This window comes from Acipenser ruthenus, chromosome 5, assembly GCF_902713425.1.
Source record: "Acipenser ruthenus chromosome 5, fAciRut3.2 maternal haplotype, whole genome shotgun sequence".
In the NCBI taxonomy this organism is placed as follows: Eukaryota; Metazoa; Chordata; class Actinopteri; order Acipenseriformes; family Acipenseridae; genus Acipenser; species Acipenser ruthenus.
This window is the reverse complement of record NC_081193.1, coordinates 28,144,979-28,170,734: the sequence shown is the minus strand read 5'-3', so window position 1 is coordinate 28,170,734 and position 25,756 is coordinate 28,144,979. Positions and strand designations below refer to the sequence as shown.

Genomic DNA, 25,756 nt, shown 5'->3' with positions numbered 1-25,756 from the left:
TAGTCTTAAGGGAATCAGGATGGCTTAAGACAGTTAAAACAACTCAATAACAAAATGAAAAACACATAATCAATGTGACCGTGCACTCCCAGGCTGGTGTATGCCATTCTACACCAATCAAGCCTGACAATCTAGTGTTACCCATATGCACATCTGTTTCTAGAGTTGTGGACTAGAAACTGAGCTTAGACTACCAGAAGCTCATGTCAAAAATACCTATTGAATGAGTTAAAACATTTTTCAATCACTGTTTAGCAAGACTAGATTAAAACTGGTGTTTAATACGGTACGGTACAGAATTAATGAACTAACTTCCAAACTGAAACTGGTCTTTCTTGTTTCCATCAAATCATTGCTGCAGATTTTCTTCAACTTATTCTCTACACATTCTATAAATATTCTAGCTCCAGGCATTTCCCTCGAGGAATCTTCTTTCCTCCCTCTTGCTGTTGTTGTTTAATTAGTTAGTAGAATTTTTAAATATCTGTGCTTCAGCTGTCATTTGGAGCCACCACTTCCCTTAGTGGGGCCTAGGGCTTCATACAGTAGACCTGTCATTTGACTCTGAATTGTGAATTTGCTTTCTACAGATACATTGTTATGTAAAACAGATATTTTTAAATACATGTATTAAATCTCAGTGCGCTTATATTGAACTCCAACAGAATCAATACAAAATCTGTTTGTGTGTTTGATATGTTGATGATTATTTTAACAGGCTTTCTAGAAGGCTGGTGACAGTCTATTTCATTGTATTTAGAGATGATGTGTTTAGTGAAGGTGAAAACAAATATATTATTACATTTGAATACATTTAAATAACTTTGACTGATAAGAAATATAACCAGTAATTCCCATTGTTTCAGGCTATTATATGGTAGAAAAATGTTACACATTTTCATCATGCATTCTAGCACTTATTTCCCCTTAGCATACTAGCCCCTTTTAAAAGTCAAGAGACAAGACAATTATTTCTGCATAGCTGCCAGAATGAATACATAATTAATATAATGCCTTTACAGATAATGTTTTTTACGCTGGATAATGTCTTCAGCACAACCCAACTTTAACTTCAGATGCTTCATTACTTGTGTTTGCAGCAATTAAATATGTTATTACTAATTTAATTACATCTTAAAAGGTTTGTATGGCTGTATAATTACATATTGTACTTATAGATGAACAGGTGGTGCATTCATTTAATGTGCTTCTCGCTATAACATTGAAATAGAAATGTTATCAATTACCGATTGGGATATACCTGGGATGTGTAGCCCGAATGACCTGAGTACGTGTGTCAAAGCTGCTCGAAAAGAGCTCCCTCTGCATCAGACACGGAGTCCTCGCCCCCGAGAGAATAAAGTTCCACGAGCAGGCGGGATCAGCGCCGATTCAAGCCTGTTGTGTTGGAGTGTATGCAGCGACCTTGAAAGGTATTGGACACAGGAACGGTCCCTCCGAAGGTGACAACAGCAGCAGACCCTCATAAGGCGACGGCAGGTGTGAACCCTCCAGAGGTGACAGCAGGAAGGGAGCCCCCGGCCAAGAAGGTGGCAGTGGGAGCTCAACTTATCCCCTTGGTGATGGAGGCGGGAGCCGCATGCAGTCTAGCGGTGGAAGCCTGCCTGTTATTTCTTTTATTTTACCTCCTGTCTCCGCTCTCATTCTCTACTCTAAACACTCTCCACCGTGCAGCTAAACTGCAGGTCTTTTATATTATGGCTGAGGGGTTAACTGGCTGTTAATTATCGTATTACCTCTTGGCCATAGTCTGCATGAGTTTAATAAGGATGCGTGAATGTCAGCTAGTTTAATAATCAGTAGCTGACAGTCACGCATTCTCACAAGGAATTTAAAACAATAACCAATAATGGTGGCGGCTTTTCGTCCGCTGCTGTTTGGACAGAGCTTGTCCATGGAACAGTCCCATAGCAGATAATGAGCTGCTCTGTTTGATGCCAACCCTGAGTCCAGTCAACATAGTACGCTAATGCCCTAACTGTACGCTAATGCCCTAGCGTGTGGAGCTTCCTCTCCTTGTCAGATTGGAAAGGTGGTGGAGGTAAAGCCTCCAGCTCCACTGACTAGTTGGCATGAAAAGCAGGGTTTGTACGGAGCGTGACCTTAGTCCTGGCTTTAGCAATGGAAAATGCTTGCATTTCACCTACTCGCTTCACAGAGGTGATTGCTAGTAGGAAATCCACCTTCAAAGATCAATATTTCAGCTCTTTTGAATGCAGGGACTCGAATAGTGGCTTTGTAAGCGTGTTAAGCACCACATTCGACCACCAGCGAGGGACAAGGTCCTTCCCAGGAGGACGCAACTTTCGAGCTCCCTTCAAAAACTGTCCTGCCAGGAAGTGAGCTCCTGGGGAGTCTATTTTAATATGGCAAGCTGAAATAGCTGCCAGGTAGACCTTAAGAGTAGAGAGAGATTATTCCCTTTTAAAAAGGTCCTGCAAAACTTAGGGCAAGGGGCAAGGGATTTAAAGCCGTACCTGGAACACGTAGAAGCGGCCCTATAGGGTTGCAATAACCTCATCTGAATGACCGAGCTGGTTTAGTTGCAGCAGCTCAGGGGCCACACCCACAGCTGCACGCTTAGTTGAGCAGGACGTGATGCACAGGCAGCTCCTAAGGCTGGCAGTCCAGGAGTTGGACTAGTGCTGAGAACCAGGCTGTCCTGGTCCAATTCTGGGCTGCTAGGAGCACCCAAGCCTTTTATTGTCCGATTTTCTTCAGGCACAGCAATAGCAACGCTAACGGTGGGAAGGCATAAAGCACATCATCTATGCTGAGCAGGTGCCTGCCCTCCAGCAAGAACCAGAGGGCTATTTGGCCTCTACCTGGTGCCTAGCATGTTTTCCAAGTGCATGGACGCTATACTCACCCCTGAGACAAAGCCATCAGTTCTCAATTATCTGGTAAAAACACTGGTACCAATGGCTTGGTGCTCAACACGGACTAGGGGCCAACCGATGGGCTCAGAGCCAATTGGTACGTGCTCCTACTAGCAGCCTTTGCTAAAGTGCTGCTGACCAGTTGCTCACTAAAGCAGCATAAGACACTGAGGAGGCGTCCTTGTCAGCTAAAGTCGACTCCAGTCAACACAGTCACACAGTATAGCTGTAATACAGGCATGCTCTGTAGCCTTTGGTTCTAAAGAAAGGGAAAAATAAATATAAAGAAAAGGTTCTAGAGAAGCACAGCAGCAAGGAACTGAAGGGTGCAGTTAGCCCAAAGGGGGGAACTGGATCCCGGGGAAGGAGCGGCGAAATCTGCCGGCTTTCAGCGGTGCACGAGGCCAGGGTGTGTGAACTATGCATCAGCTGCAGAGTTACTTACAGTTACGTCTCACCTGAAAGACGGAGCACAAGGAGGTTAAGTGACTTGCTCAGGGTCACACAATGAGTCAGTGGCTGAGGTGGGATTTGAACTAGGGACCACTGGACCACACAGCCTCCTAAATTCTCTCAAAGAGCCAGCTGCTATATTTCTATATACTAGAAATGTGAATATTTTTTCAGAACGAAGAGAGGTGGACAAAATATGACTTCTCACAAAACAACTGTGATGGTCAGACACAGTGCTCCTTCTCAGACAAGGCTGAATAGAAAAATGCAGCTGATCCCGTCTGCTCGTGGCACTTTATCCCCTCCAGGCAGCGACTCCTTGTCTGACACAGAGGGTGCTCTTTCGAGCAGCTTTGACATACGTAAATCAGGCTACAAAGAGGTATATCACAATCAGTAATGGATAACATTTTGTATTTGAAAGGGAATTGCAATTAAGCTTCTAAATTTCCCTTATATTGGCTGTGAACATTTACATTGTGAGAATTATAGTACCACAAACTATTATAAATTTATAAGAGCATTAGTAAGACATTTAATAAAGGCATTTTGACTAAACAAACCTTCTCCTTTTTGACTGATCTCAGCTGCACAGCTTTCTCCACTTATTTCTCAAAAAACAGAAAGCATCAAGTTCTTTTGAATTCACTTATATTACTTGCCTCAATTGGCCTTGTTTGGTAATGTATGTCTCTATGTGAAATGCTACACACTAGGGATTCCGTATGTGCTCCTAATGTCTTTATTATACAGATTGTCCAGGTTTTTGAAAAAAAAAATGTCTAGATCAACTACATCAGTTCCCTGTATAATTTTAAAATCATCTATTAGGTCACCTCAGGTACTTATTTCAACAGCAAGAATATGTGCCAAACACAAACAGTGTCCTAAGATTTGAAACAAACAAAAAAACATCACTAAACAACCAATTATGATACACATGTCTCAGCCTGCTTTTTCTCTACTTGTTTTTTTTTCATATTATTATCGAAATCTGTTTTACATTTCAAAGATACCATTTTCTGCCCTCCTTTTTTCTCCAGATAGCAATAAACAACATGCTACGTGTGCCTTTGATGCACTTCCTCCTGTTATTATTACACACATTATTGCTGGTCTCTTTTGTTGATAAGTATATTTTAGTAAGTTATACACTCTTCTTCCTGGTACCCCATGACTTCCTGTGGTAAAGGTCAATTTCCATGGTTTACCAAAGAGAGGGAGTTTCATAAAGGTAAAACATCATACAAGGGAAAGCAGCATTCTATACTTATAAAAAAAGGGTACCTCAATTAAAGTAAAACAAACCCACATGAAGGACTGTGGCAGAGCGACAGCCCAGGGCTCCATTGAAGAGAGAGGAGTTGGTGAGTGTTGGTCTGTGTTGTTTCTGTGTATCTGCATTTTGTATTTTGTTAGTAGTGAAGGCTAATGCCCAGCCTACATTTTTGTATTTAAAAACCTTTTGTTTTGGCCCTTGTGCCTTTTGATTTCTGTTTTTGAGTATTGTTTTGTTAATAAAAAATGTGCATCAGCACTTAAACCTATTTTTCCTTGTGTCCGAGTCTTCTTCCCTGCCGTTAACACCGGGGCCCGCAGTGCTATCCTGTCACACTACCAATTATTCTATTAAGGAGCAGCCACATTCTATTATTCAATTATTCTATTAAGGAATTGACCCCATCCCTGCCAACCACCACCAAAACACCAATTATTTACAGGCAGAGCTCTCACTCTGCCACATGGACAAAAGGATATTTAGCTCTAAAATATGGTGATACAGTTGCAAATGTTTAAAGGTAAAAAAATAATTTGTAGTCCTGTAAGGTACAAGACTAAGCAAATGAGATATGTCATGCAAAGAAATGCAAGACAACACATGGCTACTGAGGTTGCTCTAAAAACATTCAAATTTCAGTTAGTAAGACATGCAGATGTTTTGGGAGATTTTCAAAGCTAATTCTTAGGTCTGAGACAAGAGGGAAGGCAGATAAATATCACAGTATGAGCTGTAGCTAACTATCTAGAGGGTGATTTGAAGAAGCAATCTGGAATGATTTGTTCAGCCTAGAATTTATTGCTGTAACAATCACTGGTTGAACACTTGGGGGCATAAACAGAGTCTAACATCTTCCTTTGGAGCAAGTATGAAAAAGCAGTTAATTTAGAAGCAGTCTGCCACATCTGCCTGGCTTTTTGCCAGAGGGTACTATGCACTGGGAGTCCTTCATACATAACTTCAGTGGATTTCCACCAAAAATGTGTGTGTGTGTGTGTGTATATATATATATATATATATATATATATATATATATATATATATATATATTGTAGCGTGCACATGGGAAGGCAGCAGCAGGGCTGGTAGGTGACGGAATCACACACAAAGACATCAGCCCAATATACGCTCCTTGCAAAGAAGCCTTCTCCTTTGTACAGCGGTATCGGTGCTATGCTTTAGTGCGAGAGATCCCAGTTCGCACCCGCCCTCCACCTGTGTGTGGATTGCCTCGCCCTGTGTGATGCCCCTGCCTGCGTTAACCGAAATCGCTACATTGGTGTCAGAAGTGGACACAGGTAAGCTTGACTTTTCACTCTGTTTTCCTGTTTTCAAACTAACCCATTTATGGGTCAGCAGAAACAACACTGCTGATTGCTGTTAAGTTTGGAGCATTACATACTAGTAGAGCTATGTAATAGTGCAGCATATACATTTTGACTTTTACATTTAGGTGGAGCCGGGGAGGGAGAAAAACAGTTAATGCATGAAAGCTGAATGATATCTAAATTAGTTTTACAAATTTGATATTTAACTATTATGTTCACCCTGTAACAAAAAGGCTATATACATTACAGATACTGCAAAAAACATGAAATAATGACTCTAGCAACATTGTCAAGCTTTCAAACACAGACCCACATACCTGATATAGACTGTGTACTCCTTTCCATCATCAACTCTTATTGTTGTGTTAATACTCTGTATTCTTTCTTCATGCTTGCATGAAAAAATATACTGTAATAAAAAAAGACAAATACAAGCTGCATGTTGTTTGCAATACAATAGCATTTTACAGCACCTTAATGGCAAACATCTCAAAGTTCTTTACAGTCAGTGGGTTAAAAATACTGTATGTTACAGAGGCAACAACAACAAGAACAATAAACCAAGAAACAAGGGTATAAAGGGTATACATTTTTCAGCTTATATGATCTAAAAGGCACACTTAATATACGGTATTTGAATGTGTTATGTATTTTGAACTTAAATAGCATATAAAGAGAATTAAATCAAAAACAAATATTTTGAACAGGAGTTTACAACTGACACTATTTCTATATATTTTCTTATCTGAACACTTCTCTCAAACATTTGCCTTCATTTTTCCACGTCTTTTAAATTCTCAGTAGTACTAAATGGAGGATTTTATCTGTTTGGCTGTCATGTCATGTCCATATTCCTTCTATTGCAGATGTTTACTTGTGTTTATGATACATCTTGCAGTCTTACTGTCTAATTATTTATCATTTAGGTTTCCCATCTTGATTTCCCAGTCTTGATGTTGTCATTTTCATGAATTGAACAATAACTCCAATCATTCAGAGTTTTAAACTGTCATAATGAGGTTTTGTAAAATATATTTTCGTACAAGCAAAGGCTTGATATAGGTAGGCAACTTTTAATACTGCCTCCCATTAAAAGTGTCCATAGGTCTGATCACATATAATGTAGCCAGGAACTGAAATTAATTTTACATGATAAAGCCACACAGTTAAAAGTTAATTTATTATGATATCACTATGTAACACAATTTTTGTTCCTGGGTAGTAAATGTTATTTCCTAATTGCTTATGCCTCAAAAGTATAGAAAATGGCTATTATTCCCCACAAACTTTGCTTTTGTGACCAGGACAGTGATATTTTGAAATTTACCTATTTCTAATGAGAAAACGGGCGAATTTGTGTCTTTTCGTTCACATAAAGTCAGAAAAAAACAACATATGAATCCAAATTAACATGTATTTATACTAAAGTAATACAAAAATGACTACAAAAGATTTAGAAGTGAGTAGTTTTTCGAGATTTACGATTATACTGTAAATCACTTTCACGAATCAGCCCCCAAATGTAGTCTCCCATCATGTTCTCGTTATACTGTCCTTGGTAGCCAGCTCCACATAGTTTTCGGCCTTGTGATTGCCCAGGAAGCCCCAAACCACTGCGACAAAGCTGTTCCAAGCCGCTTTCTCCTTACTAGTGAGCTTCTTGGGGAATTCATTGCACTCCAGGATCTTCTTTATCTGTGGTCCAATGAAGACACCGGCTTTGACCTTTGCCTCAGACAGCTTAGGGAAGAAGTCTTGAAGGTACTTGAAGGCTGCCGACTCCTTATCTAGAGCTCTGACAAATTGTTTCATAAGGCCCAATTTGATGTGCAGTGGTGGCATCAGCACCTTCCGGGGGTCCACCAGTGGCTCCCACTTGACGTTGTTCCTCTCCACAGTGAACTCGGTCCACTGTGGTCAGTCCCGCCTGTGGTAGTGCGCCTTGGTGTCCCTGCTGTCCCAAAGGCAAAGATAGCAGGGAAATTTGGTAAAACAGCTTTGGAGACCCATCAGGAATGCCACCATTTTGAAGTCTCCTATGACCTCTCAGCCGTACTCATCATACTTCAAGGCATCCAGCAAGGTCTTGATGCTGTTGTAATCCTCTCTGAGGTGCACCGAGTGAGCCAGGGGAAGAGACGGGTACTTGTTACCATTATGGAGCAGCACGGCTTTGAGGCTCCTGGATGAGCTGTCAATGAAGAGGTGCCACTCATTCTGGTTACAGGCGATTCCGATTGCCTCGAACAGACTGGTCACATTGTGGCAGAAGCAGAGCCCATCTTGACAGGTGAAGAAGCTGGAAAAAGGTTGGTGACGGTTCCTCTGATCTGCGACTTGCACATTTTCATCCAACAAGTTCCACTGCTTGAGCCTAGACGTCAAAAGCTCGGCATTGGACTTGGTGAGACCAAGATCTCTAATCAAGTCGTTGAGGTCTTTTTGGTTGAGGTAGTATGGGTTTCTCTCCTCAGCTCCACCTCTGAAATTGTCATCTGGATCTACAACGTCTTCCTCGCTCACTGACTTGCTGCTCTCTTCTAAAGACGGCTGCTCTCTCTCCGGAGGTGTGGGTACGGGGAGCTCATGGCAGTGTGGCACCGGGGCGATGGATGAAGGAAGGTCCGGATACGTGATAGCAGGTGCATTCTTGCCAGTCCGACGTTTGGAAGGGTCCACCATGCAGAAGTAGCAGTTGCTTGAGTGGTCAGTGGGTTCCCGCCAAATTCTTGGGATAGCGAACTTCATGGCTCTCTTTTCCCCTCTGTACCATCCTACAAAAATACATTTATTTCACCCATGACTAATGTGTAAGAGATTCTCGCAACATTTTTCATATATGATATATTTTTCAATAACATTGAAAATTGTAAAACATTTTAAAATTAAAAACTTTTACAATTTTAAAAATTTTAACACATTTTATAACATAAAATTCCGAGCAACAATTGTCCATCTTACCTTCCAGAGTTTTTTTTGCAGTGCTCGCAGGTGAAATGAGGTGCCCAGGGTTTGTCTTGATCCCCGACAGGCATGCCGAAATATGCCTTGTAGGCCTCACACATCTTAGCAGATGCTTCCACGGAGTACTTTTTCGCTCTTGTCTTGATAAATTGGCCGCAGACATAGCAAAATGCATCTGCCGGATGCTTGCAGCCTCTTAATGCCATCTCAGAAAAATGCAGATATGTATCCACTTAGGCAGCTGGAACTAAACTGAACTGGTGGGCTTAAGGCCCCTGTATTTATACTACTATTTATATTACTGGAAAGTTCTAGAAAGTTCTAGAAGTTACTCCAAGTTTGCTCAGCACTGAATCTATCTGGAATGTTCTGTAAAATAGGTAAATTTCAAAATATCACTGTCCTGGTCACAAAAGCAAAGTTTGTGGGGAATAATAGCCATTTTCTATACTTTTGAGGCATAAGCAATTAAGAAATAACACTTACTACCCAGGAACCAAAAAAAAAAAAAAAAAAAATTGTTACACGGTGTATTTAACCAACCATTTGATACATAACTAGTAATAAAAACCTAAAGGAGCATACTAAACAAACTCTTAGCCACAGTGTGGAGAACCATATGAATTGACTAATCAGTAACAGCATCATGCTAGGAAAAAAAAAAAAGATCAAATAAGATTTATTAAATCCCTCCAGCGTATGCAGTTCGTCTACAATAACTGACACAATTCTTGTATAGAATTAACTCGTTGTTTAATTACAGGCTTATTCAGGAAACACAAACACGTTCATCTACCCTGATGCATCTCTAATTCCCCGGAAACTGTGCGTGTGCGTAACTACATCACGCAGCTGTTGAACATGAACATAGCCCCTCCCCTTGCAAGTCACAGCACATTTGATACATCACAAGATTATAGTCCCTATTCAAGGAACTTTACGGACTGTTCTGAGGACTGTAGTTTTCCCTTGTTAGGGTTAATCATATGGATTTTAAAAATGTATGAACGTGTTTAACATACAGTACATTCTTTATTCTACAGTACATTTTTAAACAACTATGAGCCATTATTTGGAGGCACTGTGGATGACGTCTAAACTAACAGAGGTATTTGAAAAATATTATAGTGGCTTTAATATCTATCTATATACATATATAAGTAAGGTATAAACCAGGAAGGGCCGTGCAGTTCCCATGAAATATACGCATGCCTTGGTGGTGATTAGGCCTGCAGCGAAAACCAGGGCCTATTAATGTGTACATCTGCAGTGTTATATAGTCCCAAAGGACAAACCATTTCATTTGTAGCCAATAATACGTTTTACTTGTTAAAAATAAACTGCATATTTCCATTTATTGTGAATTTCTGCATTGAAAGCGGCACCTCATAAGTAGAGGGCAGAGTACAAGCTAATGAAGTGGTTGGTCTGGACAGAGATTCAAATTAAAACTAAAGAAGTAAGTGGCACAGCTGCTATGGATTTAGAGGTGAGTTTGAGGATAACATTGAACTCCACCATTTTCTGTTTTGCAGTGTTGAAGTCCAGTAGCTTAGCAAACTGCTTTCAGATCGATGTCCAGTTATTTCCCTTGATGCCAGCATGGCTTCTATAAGTTGTAGCATCAGAGGGGGTCATAATATCATTCTGTGTATGAAAGTAACAGAATTGAAATATACAGAGGGGAATCTTAAACCATTCTCTGTGTCTTCTTGGTTTCTGGTCACAAACTCCCCCACTGACAAAGAATGCTTTTAAAGAGAGTCATAACCTAACTGCTGAACAAATGGCTTATCTTCACAATCGCTGAATGACTCTTTCGGCGCCACAACCCAAACAGTTCTGGGTGCTTTGACACCTAAGACAGAAACCAGTCCATCACATAAATCCAGCCGACAGGGGCGGAATAGCGGACCAATGGAGAACAAGGGGCCTCATCGAAACGAGAACAACCAATGAAAAACACTCCACCTGGACTCAGACACCACCCAAAATAACCAAACTATCCAATCACAGGGCTAAAAAGAACATTACAAAAGTATGAGAGCGACACTCAAACAGGGCTCCCAACACGAACCAGTCTTTGAACTGTGACAATCTGGAGATCCAGCCTGTGACCAGCTGGTACACAGATACCATTTTCGGACACTCTAATACGAAATAACTCTTCTAGTGTTTGCCTTGATGTGGGAGTCCGCTGCGTAAGAAGTCTAAAATCCTAAAAGAGTTGGAAGAACATTTGAAGTCGACATAAATTGAAATATTCAATTTATTGAGCTAGCAGTGCCGGAGGTTGCGGTGGAATATCCCAGACATAACCAGACGAAGAGTGCACCTATTGGTGGAGGAATTGCTGTTTCAGTGGAATGCATAAATAGTTAATGACTCTAGTTCTTTGCAAAGACATTTCTTTCGTACCCTGAAGTGGAGACGAAATGCAAGGAAGGTAGACCCCCCGAACCTGGACCTGTCCTTGCCAGCAGGAAAACCTTTGAGCGCCTGTGCTGTTGAAGACATGGATCAGCTGGATGAGGCAGTGCACGTCCGTTAAGTATTTAATGAGTAGTGTTTTAATCCTCTTATGAACTTGAGAATAAGCGGACAAAAAATAATGTTTTGTTTCAAGTGGAAAGTAAGAAAAGTATTATTGCTTTCAATTCATGCTTTGAGTTAATGAACACTATAGTATTTGTTTTTATGTGATTTATACAAATTGATGTGAGTTTCATAAGGCAATTATCATTCTGCGTTTAAGGCTAGAATCCAAATTTAGCTGTCTTGATAATAGATAATTTGATAGGTTGTCTGGACGCAAAGAGAGTCTATCTCACAAGAGCCTTCTGAACCAAATTATACATATGACACTGATTTAACGATGCTTTGATTATTAAATATTAACAAAAGTAAATATTTGTGTTACTAATGATACCCCTTTTAAGACCTTCGTCTTAAATAGTTGTCAGGAATGCAGTTATAACCTTTAAGGGAATCTCCCATAGACTGCGTTGGATCGCTGATCAACCAGCGGGAGTGGGGTGTCGTTGTTTAAACTTCCTTTTCTGTACTGTTTAGTTTAGTTAATTCTTCTTTTCTGTATTATTTTAGTTTAGTTGTTGCACCTTTAATTTGTCCTTTATTTAGCTTGAGTCCTAATAAAACTGTTCGTTTATATTCACTAGAAACGTTGTCTAGTCTGATTATTTCGATAAAGGTCGGGTTCCACATGACTTGAATTCAAAACAAGGTATTTTATCATTACAATTTCAATACAAATATACCTTACACACTACAAAGTAGGTGCACCGCTGTACTTCTCAAGCAGTGGTTTGTATAGCGCTGTGAGAGACTTTGGCTGTGTTGCTTAGTTTAGGCATCATTAGGCATGTATTCCCATTGGCTCATGGGAGTACCAGTAGGATCTAGTGTTCAGGATTTGCTGAGGAATTCTGAGTGGCTGCAGGTAAAAGGCTGTTACATCTGGAGGGCATTTTGACAAATACTTTTTAAAGCTCTGCACCGGACAACTGGGGTCATGGTGTCTGGGGAAAGTGCTTCAGATTCCCGCAGGCACTTCAAATCCAGGTTGATAATGCATCGGTGGTGTTTGGCTTCGTCTTTACCGGCTTTTCTTAAAGTTTTCATTATTGACAGGAAGATGTTATTGGTGGTCTTAAACTTGATGTCAACAGAGATGTTAAAACTTCTACTGTTAAATGTATTCCAGCTCCCTAGTGTTTAAAAACTGGAGATTGAATATTGGTCCCCAGTTGAACTGCACTGGCATAAAGTTCCCTCAGAATGTTGTTGAGGTTTTCTGGTCATATTTAGCATATATAGCAAAACCAACACACCAACACGTACTTCAAACAAGTATTATTAAAACCCCTTGTCCACGGTTTAATTTTATTTATTTATTTCTTCTGTTCAGTCAGCATCGTCCCCAACTGAACTCTTTCAAAATAACATTTTCTCTGCTATCAATACACAATTGTAGCATTAAACAATAAACCAACTAAAGCAGGTTTTTCGTTCTTTGGTTCTCACCGGTCGTAGTTCATTACAACACATGCACCACGTCAGTACTTCCTGGTTCACCCCCCTACTGAATCCTGCCACTTTCCTTATATTCCTAAAAAAGGTGGTACTTCCTGTCTCCCACCCAATCACTGTCTGACTCAATCTTAGCAATATACCACAGCCTTCACATGCAGCGTAAAGGAATATCTGCTAGAAGGTGCCCTGAGGGCATCAGATGATTCTAGGGCATTTGCCAAGCACTCCCACCTTTCACTTCCAGAGCTCGGCAACTATGAAATCAACCCACCCTGACCCTAACCCAACCCTAACAGTAAGCAACCCCAGCCCTAAAACCTAACCCAATGCCTAACCCTAAACCTAACCCTTAAGAATCATCTGATGCCCTGAAGACATTTTCTAGTGGATATTCCTTTATGCTGCGCCTTCACACAGCAGCGGCCATTAGTGGTGGAAACCCAAAGTACAACTGACCAACAAAAAAACCCCAAAAGAAACATCAGGCAAAGTATAAATGAATCACAGTTGGAGGTTTCTATATTCAACCTATATTATAATTTTTATAGTGTCCTGCTACTACTTTGCCACAATACATTAACAGCCCAAGTTGTAGTCTTTTTTGTATTTTTTCATCTTTGTTTTCTTCTATTTTATTTAGCTGTGCCTCATTTAATCGTATGTGTCTACTGTTGACAGTTTTTCACTTTTTTCAGGTGGTTTACTGTCTTCATTGGGAAAGTTGGTGCTGTACCAGTTCTCTGGAGTTTCATCCCAAAATATACTTTAAAAAATGGGTGGAATGTCACTCATTTTGTGGCAGTGGTTTTATCGCTAATAAATAAAATGGCAGTTTGTCATTATAATGCTGTGTCTATTGATTTATACAGTGTGAAACAGCTTAATAGTATGCAAGCCGTGCATTTACGCTATATATCATTGTAAATTAGAGCCAGGTGCAGGGTATTTAAAGCGAGCAGCCAGTCTCTTCAGGGCTGCTGTGTTGTAGTCCTGAAAAGTACCGTGTGAAGCATTTTCGTATTCATGTTTTTGTGTAAACCTGTGTGTTGTTTTGTTTTTCAGCCGGTAAACTGCTTAATTTTCCACTATAGCCCTCCTCTCTTGTCCGTATTTACTATCTCTCTCTCTCTCTCTCTCTCTATATATATATATATATATATATATATATATATATATATATATATATATATATATATAGATATAGATATATATATACACATACATCTTATAGTGAAAGCCACAGAATTATATTAATACAATCTTAGTTACCAAGGCAGTAAATAAACAGGTTTTCATCAGGAGAGAGTCACCTTTTATATACAAGCAGCTAACTGCATTTTAAATCAAATGGGAAAAATAATTCCACAGAAACAAAAAACCTAGAAAAAAATTCAGTTCCCCCATTAATGTATGTGATTTAATTTTCTTATTTAAATATTGTAGATTAATTGATATTAAAGAAACAAATACAAAATACAATATGAACAACTATGGAAATTAAAGGTGACATTTTTGACACTGTACAGTTTATTAGGAAAGTAATTCTATAGTACAAACAGTTGTGGGGGTTGTAAGACAGCAGGGAGGGGGTTAATTCCTCCCTGCGTAAAACATGTGCGTATGCACCTTTTGTTTAATTGTTTGGTTTAAGAATTTTATTGTTAATTATCCCCTGCACCTGGTGGTAATTGTAAATTAGAACCAGGTGCAGGGTATTTAAGAGAAGCAGTCAGTTTGCTCGGGATGGCTGAGTAGAAGTAAGTGGGAGGTGTACCCTGCTGCCGAGCCGTTATAGAGAGGTACTGTGTGTCACTTGTGTGTGGCAACGAAGAAAACTGTGTGTTTTGTTTTCAGCCGGTAAACAGCTTAGCTGTCCGGCTTATATAGAGTAGGTTCCTGATCAAGTTTAGTTAGGGCTCATAAGAGCTAGGTGTTTATTTTGTTTGTTTTGTTTTTGTATTCATTTATTAAAGAAAAATAGCGCACCCGTGCTTTAAAAATCCAATCTCCTGGGTCTGGTTTTTAAAGGGGCAACGAACCCGAGTGGGTGAGTTCTTTTACAGGGTAAAAAGATCCACAGCCTGTAGTAAAGGAAGCAAGAAAACATTTTTTTGCTTATTGTAAATCAATAGTGGTTTACTTGCATACTTTACCTGTAAATTGCCATGCTCAATAAACAGTTTAATGAAGAAAAAGTCAGCTGCTGTTTGGCCCTGATCTGCATAAAGAAGGGTCCCCTCAGGGTTTTGGGACTGGAATCTCACAGAAATGTTGTTCTGTGCATGCAGAGAGATTCCTTCAAACACCAAAAATGAATTTCCATGGTAGTGCACATAACTAACATTTGTATCTGAAAAACAAAATAAAATACAAAATTACATCATTTTTTTATTATACATTTGGAAAAGATTGACACCTAATTATGCTACTCTGGGATATCATGGCTATAGCAACATAATTTCTGTGCATTGCAATGTACCAGTCTTCTCACTACATCAGAGAAGCTCTTAAAGGGTGAAGGTTTACTCCCTCCAATTTTGAAAATGTAATAATGGCTTGTAATTTAACTAGCTAAAAGCAGCAATATTGACACATCCATTGATAATATTTTACAAGAATTTAATAAGAAATGTTCCAAAGGACTGAATACCCATTTCAGCAGGGATTTAATCAATTAAACTCATCTTAAACAATACTTACCACGACTCATTCTCCTATACACACTTTGATTCCTGGCCTTAGTACCTACATTGAAAATGGTTGGTAATGCAGGGAACACTATTGGCCTCCCTTAACGCACGCCTTATTTCTACAAGTAAGGTGGTATTTACTAAGGTGAATTCATTAGCATACCATAGCACATGCCTTATCTGCCAGGGCTGATAGACACAAGCTGTGTTTCCATCAAACAAAAGTTGTTTTTTTCCATCAATGCAGCACATTTCTAACCAGAAGGGGCACTTAATTAAAACGGAATGACATATATTGTATGTCAATCAAATACTCTACAGCTAGGGCCAAATGTTTAGCATCACCTAGAATTTTAGGATTGAGAGATAAAAAAAAATAACATAATTTAGATATTTTATTTAAGATCATGTAATCAAATAAACTACAAAATGATAATGCAAAAGGAGGCTGTGTGGTCCAGTGGTTAAAGAAAAGGGCTTGTAACCAGGAGATCCCCGGTTCAAATCCCCCCTCAGCTACTGACTCATTGTGTGACCCTGATCAAGTCACTTAACCTCCTTGTGCTCTGTCTTTCGGGTGAGATGTAATTGTAAGTGACTCTGCAGCTGATCCATAGTTTACACACCCTAGTCTCTGTAAGTTGCCTTGGATAAAGGCGTCTGCTAAATAAACAAATAATAATAATATACCTGAAGCCATAATAGTAGTACAGTATTTTATGTTAGAAAACTACAAATCGGTATGTAATTCAATATGTTAACATAACATTATTTAGCAGGTTTCATTTGACTTTATGAAGTAACATTTCTTAATTATATAGGGTGATGCAAAACCTTTCTCCATAGCTGTACTTGCCTCAATTATCAAATATAATTATTCTTGAATCACCTATGTTTTCTTTGTAATATACAAAAAAAAACTTGGAGGAGCACCAGACGGAGCAGTTAATTAAACTTAAATAGCACTTATCATATGTTATTTAGGTTGAATTAACTGTTCCGTCAAGGCCGGTCCGGAGGGTATCTAATACTGGACTGCCATTCTCTGCTGTATTATTATTAATGTTATTATTATTATTATTACGACAATTACTTGAATGACACATGAGGGGCACAGAGACAGTAAACCATCATTATCTTACACTACTCCAGTTGTTTCCTATTTCATATCTGCTGGCTTGGTCAATTAGATTTTCTTAATACGCGGAGCTGTTCTTTCAGCACCAAGAAACGTAGCTTGGGAAAGCGATAACTAGTACTGTTTCGGTCTGGGACCATTAAAATATATTTTTTAAAATTAAGAAAACTGCTATAATTATTATTTTTGATATGGAGGCTATAGATAATAATTAATATTGTGGTGTAGGACTTAAGTTGACCATTCCCCTCATTAGTACTATATTTCCACATCATTTGAATACATTACAATACATAAGGAATATTCAGCAGATGCTGATCAACACAACACCTTATTTTTAAGTTGTGTGTGTGTGTTAACATTTGCCTTATGCTTTAAGGTGTACCTTATTTAGGTTGTTGAATAGCACATACCTATGTCTGCTGGTTTTCATTCCAACTGAGTTCTCAATTACTTAACTAGACCCTTAACTGAACTATTCATTAGCTTAATTAGACCTTGTGACAGGATTGACCGAGGTTTGAGACTCAGAGACAGTATAAAGTTCAAAAATAAAGCTTTTTAATAAACAAAAATACAAAATAAACCGGCACAAAGGCCAAACAAAAGGTTTTAAACATAAAATAAACACAAAGCAAAACTTACAAAAATAAAGGTTTCCAGGCTGGGCGTTGCCTTCACTGGATTCAAAACAGAAAAACAGCACACACAAAACCACTCTTGCTTCTCCTTCTAGAACTCTCCCTCCTTAATGAGAGGCTGAGGCCTCCTTTTATGCCAGATGGCTGGGTCCTTAATTGGATAATTAATGGGTTGATTGCTCCCACCTGACGCAATCAATCTGGGAAGGGAGGAGAATTTAACCCCTTCCCTGCTAGTATTTCTAAGGGCAGAGCTCTGCTCTGCCACAGACCTCTTTAATTGTTTTCAGCTTTTTAAACAGCTGGAGATTTCAAGTTAACTATACAATTTTACAGGGAACTTGAAATCGGCAACTTTTTAGGAGCTGAGAACAATTAGAAAGGTCTAATTAAGCACATTATTAGTTCAATTAAGGGTTTGATTAAGTAATTGAGAACTCAGTTAGAATGGAAACCAGCAGACAAAGGGGTCCCCCAGGACCAGGATTGGGATACCCTGCCCTAAAGCAACAGAGCCTTTAGTGAATGAGGCCCTATGTTGTTGCAATAGTTTAGCACGATCACCAAGCATTTTGTAAGTGTTTGCATAGAGACAGTGTATCCATTCATGCCATAAATAATGTATTGGTAACAGTTTGAAACCCAAGGCTAAACTTGATGATATTCCACAAAATGCTTTTTTTTTAAAATGTTTTTTGTTTATTTACTTATCGTAAGTATACAGTTAAACAGTGCCCAACAAACGCATGCCAATTTCATCGAAGAGAGCCGCTTATCTGGTCAGAGGATTGAAACTTTAAAAAAGCACCTTTCAAAACCAAATTGTATTAAAGGTGTTTAACCTTTATCTTTCCAACAAGACATCATGTTATTTAAGCCATGTTTCCAAGTACTCGCTGAGATCAAGAGCCATTAAATGCAAGAGGTGGCCTTGTACCTACTAACTCACACAGGCATTCGGTAAGATATGTCTAACTGCACACTGTCAGAGCTTTCGGAGCATTTTTAAATGTGTGGGGATTAAGAATATTCGTATTTCTCTACGTGGGCAATCAATAACTCAGTAAATCAATTAAGCCAGTACCAACAATATTCTAAAATGTCCAAGTACCAGTAATTATGAGGGAGTGAAGGGCCTACTAAATAAACATGGCACACTTTCATGATATCATTCAGGGGAACCCATAAACTGCCTGGAGTTAGACAGTGAGAAATTAAAAAGAAACAGTGTAATAATAACCATATATTCAATACTGGAAGCCAATTATCTTGAAATTAAATATAATTTTGCACTCATTTAAATTTGTTTTCTATAGGCAGGGGAGCCCTTATTATGATATCAGTTTATCAGTATGCATACTGATAGTCAGGTTCCGTATCATAGACAATGGCAGCATGTTGTTTGTCCTTCAGGACAGGTTATCATTTTTCTTGCATCATGGTACCCCAGTAGAAGTGAAATAGATTTTTCTGGAACCACAGACTTAATTTCACACCCACTGACAGAATAATCCTCAAGGTTCATGACAAATACAGATTACTGGTTTGCTAATACACTAAACCTGCCCTCTAAGTCATCTCAATATTATATTATTTCTTTTCAAACTTGACATCTGAAAGACTGCAATTAAAGAAGGTTTAAACACCACTGCTTTTGAACATTAATTGGGGTATAGTCTTCCTAATTCACCTGTTAACTTAATTCTATACTCAGCTATACAGTAACAGTATACATGTTATTGAAATACAAGAAAAGGAAAAACAATAAAAAATTATGATAAAAGCAAAGAAAATCTCTCTATATAGGAATGCAGTTTATGACAAAGTTTGAGCATTGTAATAATATAACTGAATCTGTAACCCATATTTTCCTTTTGTACTTTCTATGGATTTTATCATAAAATTACGTTTTTAGAAAGAAAAAGTGTATTTCTGTGCCATACTTAAACAAAACCTATTCAAAAAATGAAACTGGACACCACATGACAAGGCTGTGCTCTGTCAATGTGCATGACAGTTTGTTTTTTGCAGTGTTTAGCAATATAAGACCGCAATATAAGAAAATATCTTGAAATGCCTTCTTTACACCTGCAGAAGAAATTTGCTTTTTGGAAGATCAACTGAAATTTTCCTCAGCGAGCAGTTGTGACTCATTTACTAGCAGAGAAACAGATTCTGAAAGGAGGCTTAAATGTGAAAAAAAAGATTGGATGGCAATAGGCAGCTGGTGATTGAGAAAGAAATTCATCACTGCAGTGAGGGTCAACCAACATATATCAATCATCCAGTACGTGGCGGAACAATACTCATGGCACAATATTCTGTTAGAACATAAAATGGTAATTTCTCAGACCAGGTGGAACTGATGGCTATGTATGAACCTGTCATGCAAGTACACCTTCAGATAATTAAAGACACTGGATTTTTTCAGCCCAGTAATATGGAGCTGAACAGTGAACATAAACAAATTACATTGGGTTTAACTTGTTTTTGCTTTTGTGGACATCAATAGTTGATAAGGCTCCAGTAAGTACAGGAGATATCATGTAGATGAAGGCTTGGCAGAAGTTCCTTTTGAAACCCTTAGGGAATGGATTATCAACATGGTTTACATTTTCAAGAATATTAACAGATTAAATCCTGCAAGACTGCTGAAAGTGGTGTGAGCCTGCAAGGACCTCATTCGTATTGTTAATGATAATGACCATTTGTCAACAATAGCAGGTTCATTTATTGAATACATTTAGTATAAAAAACATGTGCTTTGCCTTCACATCGCAATGGAAGAATTCACATTTTTGACACTCAAGCTGCTTTGTGCCTCTTCATGAAAAAAATCATGTTAACAATAAAAAGGTTCTTTGCTACTGGCTTGAGGCTTTATAGTGTTTTGTAGAAAAACTGTCAAGCCTAAGGATGCTGCAGCCTGTGCAGAGACAAAGGCCATAGTTAATGAAATTTCCTTACACAAGTATATTACATGCCTCATTGTTTGTCATGCTATTCTGGTTGAGATCAGCTGTGTCAGAAAGCAATTGCAAACATATTTCAGCTGAGATCACTGTTGCTACAAAGTTAATTGAGAGCACTGGGGAAATGCTGCAGCAGCAATATAGAGAAAGAACATTTAAACATGTACCGGTGGATGCTCAAGAGCTAGCAGAAGTATTGGATTTATTTGAGAATTGGTTGTAGATAAGCCTCTGGATCCTCAGCAACATTTTAGATTGATTATCAGCAATGGATGTTGTAGAAACTTGGTATTTTTCTCATACATTAATGCTTTGCCAAATCTTTACTAAAATAATGAATACCAATTCAGTGACAAACAGTGCTTGCATAAACATGCAACACTGTGCATCTGCCAAACACATTTATCTCCGAATCTCCTCCTTGATGCACTCGCATCATCTCAAACTCAACCTCTCTAAATCTGACCTCCTTTTCTTTCCCTCCTCCTCCTCCCCCTCCTCTGATCTCTCGATCTCTGTTCCTCTGGAATCTACCACACTCTCTCCCTCTTCCTCCGCTAAGAACCTCGGAGTCACCCTGGACCCCTGCTCTCTTATTCCCAGCACATCTCCACTCTGGCACGCACTTGCCGATTCTTCCTGAGCAACATCCGAAGAATCCGACCCTTCCTCACCAACTACGCCACCCAGCTCCTGGTCCAGGCCTTGGTACTCTCCCGCCTAGACTACTGCAACTCCCTCCTGGCTGGCCTCCCTGCGTCCGCCACCTGTCCACTCCAGCTCATCCAGAACTCCGTTGCCCGCCTGGTGTTCGCTCTGCCTTGCTTCTCCCACGCAACTCCACTGGCTCCCGATCACCGCTCGCATCCAGTTCAAGACTCTTGTACTAGCCTACAGATGCCTTGACCAGACTGCACCCAGCTACCGCCAGACCCTCATCTCTCCCTACACCCCCACTCGACCTCTCCGCTCCGCCTGCACTAGAAGACTGGCTCTACCTCCTCTACGCTCCCCTGCCTCCAGAGCCCGCTCCTTTTCCACCCTCGCCCCGCAGTGGTGGAATGACCTTCCTACAGATGTCAGGACTGCCCAGTCTCTGACCACATTCCGGCGCCTCCTCAAGACTCACCTCTTCAGAAAGCACCTGTAGAACTCCACTGTTCTTCGCCTGGGACATTTATCACCCTTCCTTAAATGCGCTTTACTTGCTCTTATCTGCCCCCTATTTTACTGCATTTAATCCTGTACGTCAGTGTACTGTAATCTGCCAAGTGTTTAATCTGTAGTATTTTGTATTTAATCATATCCTGATGTAACTATCACTGACACATCTGCTGTATCATTGAATTGTATTTTGTCACACTTGTACTTGCTTGAACCAAAGTCATTGTATTTATCTTGCTCTTAATTGTATTATTACTTGTACTGTGATACTTGAAATGTATTTGCTTTCGATTGTAAGTCGCCCTGGATAAGGGCATCTACTAAGAAATAAATAATAATAATAATAATTTACTTCACAGAGTATTTTTGTTCAGCAATGACATTCTTTTGAGACTGGACCAAAAACTGTTGTTTTATTTTGTCAAAATTTTGGTACAGACTGAATTAGAAATGAAAGTGCTAACCTGTCACTAGTATGTTCTGAAGTACTCTGTTCTAGTTAACGCAAAAGTACAGCAAACACTTCCAGCAGCAATAGAAAATAATACAGAACGATAGATAAGATCCCTTTAAGTGTAAATTACCGTCAATCTGGATGGGGGCTGTTTCCCAAAAGCTACTTTAACCTAGAACATTGTGAGAACATTTTAAGAACAACTTTTGCAAACTGCAGAGTCATGAACTTCTATAGCCCCTTTCACACTGGCACTCCTACCCGGGTCACAATCCCACGTAGGTGGATTCCAGGTCAACCCTGCTTTATCAAAAGCAGTGTGAAATCACGTACCCGACCCACATGACAACGGGTCCTAACCCGGGTAGGTTCTGACCCGGGTAGAGCATGCCAGTGTGAAAGGGGCTTAAGTGTCTTAAACCTTTACTGGAGTTCACAAGTGATCTGGGGAAGTCGTGAGATGTTCATGGAGGTTTCGAATCATTGCAACACACATTTTCATTTTTGATGTATCACGTTGTTTTTTAATTTGTTAAACAATACCTTCTTATATATTTATACTTCACTTACAATGCATCATTAACAGCTATAGTTTTTTTTTTTTAAAAACAAGCAAAACAAATATTTATACTTTAACAACCACATAAATCAGCAATTCAGATGCATTATAATTTATGTTTCCCAATTACACAGTTAAGTGAATATCGAAAGAATTATCTTGAACTCAAAATTACTACTGTTATCGGGAAGTGGTACCCAGGGCAGCCAAAGCATATCTGGACCCTAAGGTTAATGAACATGTTTGGGAGGTTAATAGAATATGTATGCCAAAAATACTTCTAATTTAAGGTTTAAGGTTTATATTTTATTGAAGATTTTTAAATGGACACCTCTGTTCCACTAAAAATGACAATTATGTCATTGCAACTGTATATTTTGTTGCTGAAGTCACTGCAATTTGACAGAACAACAATTCATAAGAAACTTATCTTCAACTACAAATATGAAATGAACACATTTATGACATTTTCCACTGCTCAGTCAAATTTCATGGAATATACATTACAAACCTTTGATTCTTACACTTCATTCCACCTACACCTACAACAACAACAAAAAAAGGAAAAATAGCATTTAGATGTATGCATTCAGGGGTGTCATTTGCTATGGGGGGCTATATAACAAAGTCTAGAAATATATATATATTTTTTGGAAGGCAACTATAAGCAACCAGTATGATTTGCTGGGTACTGTCCACATTTTGTATGAATGAAGCAATTTTCTCCAGCTCTAGTCCATACATGATTCAGTCGGATAAATGTTTTTGATAAATAAGTCATCCACCAGCCTCTTCCAATACAGACACCAGCTGCACAGTGAATTGCTAAACAGGTTTTACAGAATGTAACGTAGGAATAAAACTTACTTACACACTTAATGCTTCAGCAAATATGTTGACAAAAAAGATAGCAGCTTCAGAGAGAAATACTGAATACATATCCGAAAGTTTCCTTTCAGTTATTTAATACATCAACATTATTAAGTTTGTCCAAGATGACATTTGTTTTTATATAACTCAGGTACAGAAAACACGGTAAGACACTTTGAATTAGCAAATTTAAAAACAGGGACTCATTTTACTAACCCACGTCATTTTGGAATACTCAAAGCAAAGTCCTTCATCTGTAGAATAAATAAATAAATAAATAAATAAAATAATGATCTTTGCTCATAAAAAAAATAAAATATATAATAATTAAACAACACACCGAATTCCAATAATAATTTACAGTAGTGTTGGTATCTATACATAGCAGAATCTTTTAAATATAAATGTTCCATGATAATCCAGAGCTTCTGCTGAAATTTTGTTGTTGAGACTTGCTTAAAATTACTGTAATGCTAAAATTGCATTAACAAACCTAAAATGCATCAAAGTAAAGAGGGAATATTACATATAATTAAGGTAAGCTTGGTTTTGTTAAACTTACACAGCTGTAAACACTCATTTTAACATGATTATCCAGTCATTCTCACAAATCTTATGAATTTAAATAATGAAATGCTGCAGGGTAGCATTAAATGAGAAAATGCTTGGATTAGCAATGCAACTTTGTGTTTGTTTACAAGCTGGCCATGGCCATATTTTTTGTTTATGATGGACTAACTATGTTTGAAGCATTAAGGTATGTTATTTTGTCATAAAGAAGAGGCTACATAATTACTCCCTTCATTAAACTATGTAAAAAGCACATTATTATTATAATTTAAAAAAAAATGAAAAAGATTAACAGAATCAGTTACTTGTCTCAAATGTTTTGATGATCTCTTTAAAATACCTATTTGCTACAAAAATGTTTTCTGACAATCTTGGTATATATATGCCTTTATAATCTGGGTCATTGTCTTTGGTAGTTTATGTTTGAAAGGACTATATTTTGATTATGTTAATGATCTGAAAAAAAAACGGTCGGCCACAGTTATTCACTCCTCGGCTATATACAGTATGTGGTATTTTATGAATTTTCTTAATCTTAATTCTTGTTAAATAACTTAAGAACAAACATCAATGGCTACGCTTACAAAAGTAAAAAGGGGATTAGTATGCTCAGCGCTACAGATAAGCTGCGTCCTGGGTGTTTTACACATTGGGAAAATACAGCTTGATTTTGCATGTTATCAGACTTCTTGTACTTTGGTAGTTAGTAGTTTGGTAGTTGGTTACCGGCACCTCAGTGGCCAATTGGGAATATACTGCATGTGGTAGCTAGAGAATGGATCACAGAAATGCAGACAGCTTATTGTAGCCCACCTGGGAATTACAAGCAACACATGACCAATAAGTCTGGGTTTTCAATAAAACAAAAAAAGTATGGTTGAATCCACTCACTTGCAATGCATATTTGGGACTGATAAATAAGCAACTGGATTCTTGATCCTTACGATTTCTCGGCATCGCCTTAGTCCCCCTCAACCTAACTTACCAATTTATCTATCTATCAACCGAATTATTGGAAGGTAAATCTATATATTAAATACAATATCTTGTGTTTGGAGCAAGCTGGGATGCTTTATGTTGCTATAGCAAGGCGATCAATAAGGAATACAATACAAGAAGCTGAGAAGCTGCAAACTGTAACAGCCTGGGAGGAGACTTGGTGACCACAGTCGCTAACCATCAACAGTAGCAACTTTCCAGACATTAATAGTATTAATATTATTAATGCAGGACTAAATGGCTGTGAAAATTTTTTTCAGGAAAGTAAAGTTTATTGTCAGACCATGTTTTTGTACAGTAGTTCAAAATAACATTACAGTTAAAATGTAAGGATGTATTTAATGCACACCCCATAAGTTAGCATTAAAGTATGTACAGTATTTATGGGCACCAATATCGATATTTTGATATGATATTGATATCGATAATAATTTCCATATCGCGACACCGTGGGATTAAAAATATAAATGACATATGCTAGCAGTCTTTTTATTGCTAATACTGCTAAAAATACAGATGCAGTACAATCAAGTTTATTTTAAGATACAACAACCCCTATACATACCAATCATTGTCATTGTCTCGTAGGCAAACACCACACACTAAAGTATTATTTAACCATTGTATTCCATTGTATTGGCGTTTAGTTACCAAGCGCTATTTGCATGCTCCATTGTTTTGAGATATGCACATGCGTCAGCGGTTCATTGCATTACTTAAGC

The 25,756-nt window shown here is 38.5% G+C and overlaps 1 protein-coding gene across 1 annotated transcript in view; it reads right to left on the bottom strand.

The window, feature by feature from the left end:
* eys (eyes shut homolog) overlaps positions 1–25,756 on the bottom strand; it is a 458,209-nt gene that overhangs the window by 145,784 nt on the left and 286,669 nt on the right. The window contains exons 39-40 of the mRNA XM_034921306.2: positions 15,131–15,327; positions 6,278–6,369 (exon numbers count right to left, since the gene is read on the bottom strand). Of these exons, the coding sequence (XP_034777197.2) occupies positions 6,278–6,369; positions 15,131–15,327 (289 nt within the window). The remainder of the gene's footprint in view (positions 1–6,277; positions 6,370–15,130; positions 15,328–25,756) is intronic.